Source organism: Perognathus longimembris, chromosome 7 (assembly GCF_023159225.1).
Source record: "Perognathus longimembris pacificus isolate PPM17 chromosome 7, ASM2315922v1, whole genome shotgun sequence".
Taxonomy (NCBI): domain Eukaryota; kingdom Metazoa; phylum Chordata; class Mammalia; order Rodentia; family Heteromyidae; genus Perognathus; species Perognathus longimembris.
The window spans coordinates 61,460,500-61,469,288 of NC_063167.1; the positions used below are offsets into that span (position 1 = coordinate 61,460,500).

The 8,789-nt window shown below is 34.9% G+C and overlaps 1 protein-coding gene across 1 annotated transcript in view; it reads left to right on the forward strand.

Annotated features, from left to right (window-relative positions):
* Prkacb (protein kinase cAMP-activated catalytic subunit beta) overlaps nt 1-8,452 on the forward strand; it is a 113,849-nt gene extending 105,397 nt beyond the window's left edge. Inside the window, 2 exon segments of the mRNA XM_048351662.1 lie at nt 5,327-5,359; nt 5,361-8,452. Coding sequence (XP_048207619.1) covers nt 5,327-5,359; nt 5,361-5,501 — 174 coding nt within the window. The 3' untranslated portion in view covers nt 5,502-8,452.
* Nucleotides 8,453-8,789: the final 337 nt, after the last annotated feature.

Sequence of the window (8,789 nt, forward strand, 5' to 3'; positions counted from 1 at the left end):
TATTTAAAGATATCTCATTGAGAACATGAAGTGTTTTATTTTTAATTGTCTTTATGTAGTTGTACAAAGGGGATTCAATTCAACATGTCACTTTATGAGTACAATACATCTTGATCAATAGCATCCATTTCATCAGGGAACAATGTTTCATTGTAACATTTTTATATTTCTATCGCCTTGGCAAGAGCCACTATGTTCACTAAATTTGTTGCATATTTATTTGTCTTTGTTCAGATGCAACTTTTCCTTCATCCATTTGTAAGTCCACTTGAATATAAATAATAGAAATGGGAGATTTAGTGCTTTTGTGGGAAGGCAAACCTAATTACCTGAAACTATTACATTTTATCTTATAAATTATTTACTTTGTTTTCCTTCAAATAGCTGGTAGATGCCTATGTCTTTGCTAGGCAGTCTGCATGGTGCTGAGAATGCTACAATGAATAAAAGCTGCCATCCTTTCTCCCTACATGAAGCTGCTTGTTTTGGAAATGGGGAAATCAATTCGATGGTCCTCTAAATTCCCTGTAAAGGGAATACAGAGCAAATAACTTTGCACCTGAGATTTTTAGACCTTATTTGTCTGCCCTTCATATACAAGGATTCTTATGTTAGAAATTCAAGCAATTTGAAAGCTTGAATGTAAATGTAAACCAAGTGGTTAATCTCTAGCATTATTACACCATTATAATAAAACAGGGAGAACCTCTAGCTGCAAAGTATCATATTTAAGAGAGACTACCTTCTTTCTTATTGGCCTAGCCAGGGGTGTAAAGGCTGTGGTGTAAGTATAGTTATCTCAACTATACTATGAAAAACAACAGCAACAAAAATTTTTTGCTGTGCTGAATTACCTTTATCTCACCTTTTGCTTTGTAAATGCTGAGATTAAAAATAACTTGTGTTCCTGTGGAGTGGTTTTATATTGAATGTATTTTAATTATTTTTCCTTTTTTAAATAAAATCAAAACTGCTGATGTTTTAAGAGACTTGTGATATTTATAATGCTGTACAGCCATATGGGTAAATTTTGAAAACATTTAATTTTTTATTAGTAAAACCAATCTTATTAATTTAAAATTTGAAAAGCCTGTACATGCAAAGCAACAAAAGGAGGTAACAAACAGTACAAGAAATGTATCCAATGCCTAACATATGAAACTGTAACCACTCTGTATATCAGTCTGACAATAAAAATTTTTAAAAAAGTTTTAAAATGTAGGACATAGAAACTATAACACGACTAAACAACATGAAGGAAGGGTCCAGAAGCTATTAAGGTCGTGAAACAGCGATTATCATATTTCAATTGGTCTGTTAATGACTGAAGTTCTCTCATTGTTGAAAACAGACATTAAAGCTCATAAAAAGGCATTCCATATATTTATATTTTTTCTAAATTTGCTGACCTCAGTGTAACAAAGTACTCTGTAACTTCTCATTCTAGTCATTTACACAGGCCCATGAACTAGTAGCATTTTCTCCATTGTACTGATAGCTCAGATAGGTTAATTTTGATGTAACCAGACAGCTGCCATATAACACTTGACCATGGGTCAAACAACTCCCAGATCATATTGCCTTTCAAAGTCCTCTTAACATTATTATTAAAATGAAAGTACAAACCACTGAACAACTCATTGTTTCCTACAATTTATTTATCATCTATTAAACTTCGATGTTTTAAGTATTTCTGAAAGAGCAAAACTGTCAAAGGGCAGCACAGAGAGTCACACGAACGCAGGTTATGTGGTCATGGGCTGAGTCTCAGATCAACCAACCATTGTATCTCAAACCGCTTAAGCTTTATAAGGTCAATTTTATCCTTAAAGTTTAGATCAAAATAGAGAATGCCAAAGGAAAAATACTTAGCTGAGAAAGATTAGATAAATTGGTTTAGGCTCCATTCTCCTCTCTGGTTATGTTATATACTTATACTGAGATAATTTACTAAGTAAATTAGATTTTTTTTCTTCTTTATCTTGTCATAGTGAAGTACAGAGCGGTTACAGTTTCATATGTAAGGCAGTGAGCACATTTCTTATCCAACTTGTTGTCTCCTCCCTCATTTTTCCCCCACGGCCCCCCCATGAGTTGTACAGTTGGTTTACACCAAATGGTTTTGTAAGTATTGCTTTTGGAGTGGTTTGTCTTTTTATCCCTTGTCTCTCGATTTTGGTATTCCCTTTCCGTTCCTTAGTTCCAATACATGTTTATACAGTATCCAGGGTACTAAGATCAGATACAGTGATGGCAGGGGTAAAACCATGGGAAGGGAATATGAGGAGAAAAGAAAAGGGTACGGCTTCACATGGCATGTTGAAAATAATTACAACAATGATATAACACTTGTTTCCATAACTTGGAGTTCATTTTGCTTAGCATCGTCTTATGTGTTCATATGGGCATAGCTGTTGGGCTATTGTGATCTTCTGCTAGGACTACCCTAAACATGAACTAATTATTCCCTATGAGGGAAACCATAGAGTCCGTGTTTCTTTGGGTCTGACACCCTTAGTATGATTTTTTCCAAGTCCTTCCATTTCCTTATGAATGGGGCAATGTCATTCTTTCTGATAGAGGCATAGGATTCCATTTTGTATATGTACCACATCTTCCTGATCCACTCATCTACTGAGGGACATCTGGGTTGGTTCCACATTTTAGCAGTGACAAATTGTGCTACGATGAACATAGCTATGCTGGTGGCCTTAGTGTGGTCTTGCTTGTAATCTTTTGGGTAGATACCAGAAAGTGGGGTTGCTGGGTCTTAGGACAGCTGTATGTTTAGCCTTCTTTTGAGTCATTGTATTCCACCATCCAGATAGTACCGCCATTGCATTAGGCATTAGGTATACATCATTTTACTCTATCCTCTGCTTCCTATCACTACATTGACCAGGTCAGCTTTGTTACTCGCTTCCCCACTCCTCTCCTTTGGGCTTCAGGCCCATATAGCACAATTTCTACTTCCTATGAAGTTCCATTCCTGTAACTTACTGCCATGTTATATAACCATAATAAGAGATTTTACTCTACCCTGTGTATCTATTTGAACTGTACCTTTTCCTAGCTCTTTTAAAAAAAACTACCTTTTTTGTTTGTTTGTTGTTGTTGTTTATTTTTAGTAACCATTAGCAATTATCCTTTGGAACTTAGTGGAATAATTCTTATTTGGGCTTTTACTAATACTAAATTATTATATACTTTGATCTGTCCTGAGACTTGATTTTTGAGTACTTTTCATTGGTTCTTTTATATTATGCCATTTTACATAATTTTTAATATGCTTTAATATTACGTGAGCTAGTTCTTTGTCTTTATCCCATGTTTTCTATTTTCCTGTATCATGTCCATTAGTGCAAGGCAAATTTATAAATGTAAATATTAATAGATATTTATAAGTATAAGTAATAGCACATTATAGTTTCTAGAAAGTCATCCTTTACCCCATGTAATTTTTCCTTTTTTAAAATATTAGGCTTACCAGTGATTTATATTGCTTGGGGGAATTTTAATTAGAGTTATAGTAAAGTTAACTATTATTTTGGAAAAAGCCTGAGTCTTGAGATTTTACCATAATGAGCATATATGCTTTTGCATTTACTTGAATATTTTCTGACATTCAATAAAGTTTTAAATTACCCTCTCCCTTATAGATGCAAATTTTTTTGTTTTTTGTTTTTGGTTTTGGTTCTTTGATAAATTTATTTTTTTTAATTTTTTAATTTTTTAAAATTTTTATTTTTATTTTTTTTCAAATTTTTATTATCAAACTGATATACAGAGAGGTTACAGTTTCATACGTTGGGCATTGGATACATTTCTTGTACTGTTTGTTTCCTTGTCCCTCATGCCCCCCTCCCTCCCCCCCTTTCCCTCACCCCCCCCCCAGGTGTTCAGTTCACTTACACCAAACAGTTCTGCAAGTATTGCTTTTGTAGTTATTTCTCTTTTTTTACCCTGTGTCTCTCAAATTTGGTATTCCCTTTGAATTTCCTACTTCCAATACCAGTAAACACGGTTTCCAATATACTCAGATAAGGTTACAGAGATAGTGTAGGTACAACCATAGGAAGGTGATATAAGAACATCGTCAATAATAGAAACTACACATACACATAGGACGTTGAAAGTAGTTAAAACTGTGATATAACAATTGTTTCCATAACATGGAGTTCATTTCACTTAGCATCATCTTATGTGTTCATAAGGGTATAGCTATTGGGCCTTGTGATGCTCTGCTATGACTTGCCTAAACCTGTACTAATTATTCCCAATAAGGGAGGCCATAGAGTCCATGTTTCTTTGGGTCTGGCTCACTTCACTTAGTATAACTTTTTCCAAGTCCTTCCATTTCCTTACAAATGGGACAATGTCATTCTTTCTGATAGAGGCATTTTTGTCAAACTGATATACAGAGTGGTCAGACGCAGTTTTAAAAAATTATTTTATTTCTTGGTAGGTCAACAGTTTACTACCTAGGATAAGCACAACCTCCTGGGAAAGTATATAAATTCTAAATGAGTCGCAGCAGTTCAGTTATACCCATTTTAAGAATATTTATGAATATAGGCATTATATTCAATATAATTATGTAAAAAATGAACTATATTATAGTTTGAGGGTAGGAACCGGAAAAGGAAAATAAGGGAGAACAAATGAAGTGATGACCATTTAAGCAAGAAGCATTGTACTCATAATCTGACTTATGGAATTGTGACATCTTTTTACTGCAACAACAGCATCATCAGCATCATAACTAATAAAGAGTAGTTATAAGCCAGGAGCCAGTGACACATTCCTCTAATGCTAGCTACTCGAAGATTGCGATTCAAAGCCAACCCAGGCAGCAAAGTCTGTGAGACCTTTATCTCCAGTTAACCACCAAAACCCCAGAAGTGAAGCTATGGTTCAAGTGGAAGAGTGCCAGTCTTGAATTAAAAAGCTAAGGGACAGCACTCAGGCCCTGAGATCAAGACCCAGTACTGGCACAAGATAATGGATGGATGGGAGGGTGGGTGGATGGATGGAATGAATTAGATCTGTAAACATTAGTCATTTGTCCTAGAAATTTCTAAAATATTTTGACTTACTTGCTATAATTCCTGAATAAAAATATTAGATTATTTGCAAATCTACTGTGTGTTTCTTCTTCTAGTAGTAATAGAGAGATAGATAGATAGATAGATAGATAGATAGATAGATAGATAGATAGATAGATAGACTTAATGGAACTTAAAGATGTCACCATGTAATAACAGTAGGCATTTCTCTTCCTTAGTATTTGCAAGCAATTTTGATTTTCTCTCTGTGTCAATTATAGGTTGAAGCTCCATTCATACCAAAGTTCAGAGGCTCTGGAGATACCAGCAACTTTGATGACTATGAAGAAGAAGATATTCGTGTCTCTATTACAGAAAAATGTGCAAAAGAATTTTGTGAATTTTAGAGGAACAAGATGCCATCAGAGCTCACAGTTAGCCTTTGCACTCTGTTGAGGTATCAGGTGGAGCTGAGAGCGTCCTTGTTGAAGCAGTTACCTAGTTCCTTCATTCCAGCAACTGAGTGAGGTCTTTCTGCCATCGTCGTGTGTGCACTCTGCATCCACCTGTGTAACCAGGCACCTCTCCGTGAGCATTGTCTGTGCCACCACACAAGCGAGACCACTTTCCTACTTTTTCAGTTGTCTTTCTCCCCACTCCTTCATCATTTCTTTCTCCTCATTTCTTTCTCCTCATTTCTTTCTCTGAACAGTGCGTTTTATTTTATTGGTGTTTTAGATGAGCAGTGTTATGGCTCTGTGATATTTAAAAGGAAGGATAATTGCTTTCTGTAGTTTGGGGGAATAATTGTGTTAGCCAATGGCTTAAAGGTAAACCTAATCATTATTTTTTACTGAGTATCTCAGACTCAGTTTTGCCAAATTCTTAAATAATTTTCCAAGATAGAATGTCTTTTCACCAAGGAAATTGTACTCAAATTAAGACAATAACTCGTTGGAATTCCCTAATCTGACATATTTAAATTTTCTCATCCCAGAAATTTAGAATTCTCTACACCCAAAGGTTTGGCTCCTTATCTCCTTATCCCCTTGAGTAATTGCAGGACCAGTTAGCAAAGTCTCAACTGGTTGGGAACAATGAGTGGTGCGGATCCCCACCTAGCCTGTCTCCCCTTGCTAAGCGCATGTTGGTGGGTAGGAGAGAGGTGCAGTGAAGGTTTCTAGACCTTAATTTTCTCATGGAGTTTTAGCCAGTATTTTCATAGAACATGATGGATAAGAGTGATAGATTTTAAAGTTTCTCAAATAGTACTCATTGTAAATTTTTTAAAGGAAAAGAAGCAAACTTAAAGAGACATTGGTTTGGATACTTTACTAAGTCAAATGACTTGTTCTTGCAATCAATATAGAGGTACTCTTATTTAAGGTTTATTTTGTTTGTGTTGTTTTGTAACCGTTATGAACAAAGGAAGTTGCTATCTGCTTGTTGTTCTGGTGTATTATATTTATAAGCCTAAATTAGGAGCACTGTTGCAACTTCTGCTTTTATCCCCCTGTCTCAGCAGTGTGGACAGGGGAGAAGGTTTATAAAACTGCCACATTTGTATTTTAATTTTGAGGTGTGATATTTTTAGGTATGTCCTAATCTCTTTTCTCTGAGTAAACAGAATGTATGATCATGCAGATACAATTTTAGTATTTGAGTTTACTTTTTTATACATTTTTGCCAACTGATTTAACAATGTTGCTGTCATGCGGAAATTTCAAGCACTTTTGCACATTTAGTTCAGTGTTCGTTGGGACCCCATGCTTAACTAATTTTTTTTTACTATTTTTTTGGCTTTGAATTTTCCCAGCTGACTTTATTTCTGTGACTCAGTGACCTATCTTAAAGCAACACACCAAAATAATTTTGAATAACCTGCATTCATTTTTATGATCAATTTACATACACACACGATGTATTGCTTTTGGTCAAATTGATCCTACTGTATATAATCATTCTCTTTGCTTCCTTGGTGCAGGTAGGTCGCTAACACTGTCTGTTCATCTGTACCACCCTTTATAATACCGTGAAGTCATTGTTTTATCCTCCAGTCTGTATGTCCTTTGGTTGTCAAATGTTTCTGCATGGTAATGTCATATAAAGGCTAATAGTGATTTCAGTTGGTCCTCCTGTATTTAAAATGTGCAAGAAAAATTTGAAATACTCTGCTGTAGCAAGTTTTATGTAACAAAGACACGTCATCATGTTAATAAATGTAAAACATCATTCGTATAAAAAAACTTAATTTTTGTATTTCATTTCAACCCAAGAATGTGCTGATCATTGTATTCTCTATCTATGCTACAAATTCTATGGTAGCTTTATTGTATATTACTGTAAAATTATTTCAGTAAATCATGGGGATGACAATTTGATTATTACATAATTCAGTTTTCAGGAATTGAAAAGATTTCTATGAATTCTAAAAATATTTTTGTCTATGAAATTACTAATGCCCAGCTATCAGATCTACCCAGGTAGATAACCCTTAGGCATACATTGGTTTTGAGGGCTATTCCGCCATTTTCTTTTACTCTATATTTTAAGAACATGAGCAACCTGTCATATATGTCAAAGGAATTTATATCTGACTAATCAAGTCACTAAGTTTGATTTTAGAAGTATATCAAATTCTCATTTTCAGCCCCAATGTAGCCAAGAACAAGATAAAAACTGACATAAGAAATTAGTGGGGGAAAACACAACAGTATTTAACCTCAAATTAAAGTGAAGGAAACAATAAATTAGTTTGGGCCCAGCAAATATTTAAGAGATGGCATTATATAGGAAAGAGCCCTAGACTGACAGTCAAGATGGCAGCATAGAAGAGTTGGATTAGACATTGCCAGGGTCCTTTCTAACTCCACATGTTATGACAAGATTCTGTTTTTATCTCCGCTTTGGAAGGACTGTCATGCTTTGAAGAAAGCCCCTCAGTAATGAAGTAATTTGGGGGGAATCTTATCTCTGACAGTGTTCTTATAATTCCTTGATTACCATGAGAACCCTGTGTCTGTCTTGATTCCTTACTCACTGTTTCTAAATACACAGTTAATATCAAACTGTCAACCTACCAAAAATGATACTATGGCTTATGGGTATAACTGTCTTCTTGATGTGTTCTTGTGCTGACTGCCCATTGGCCTGAAAATAATTGTTTCAAACCTGAAAATAAATCATTTTTCTTTCCAACTGGTTGATTTTTTTTCTGCTCGTTGTAAGAATCAAATGATGTAAACTGTAACCTGTTAATGTAAAATTATAAAGGTGTGTGCTATTTCATGAATTACTTTGTTTAGAATGAGTTTCCTATGCACTACTATAGCTAGGAAATGCTGAAGACAACTGTGTTTTTTAATTAATCAATAACTGCAAAATTAAAGTATCTTCAAAGGATAAAACAGTGGAGTCTTGAATTCTATTTGATGCTCTTTTGTCCAGATTTAAACAATGGATGTTTATATGGGTTGGTACAATGGTCAGAGAAGCAGAGTAACAGAAGGAATATTGACCAATCTACTCAACCTAGATCTTTGGCTTCTGAAATACGTTTGTCCTTCCTCATTTTTTATAAAGATTGATGCCACAAGAGTCCTTACCCTTCTGTTTCAGTAACTGTAAAGCTATGCTATTTTCCTTCAGGAGCACTTCTGAACCGCACATTACTCCTTCTTATTATGGTCAGGTTGATTAGTGTGTATTTCCATAGTCTTTTACCTCAATGCCTGTCATCAGGAA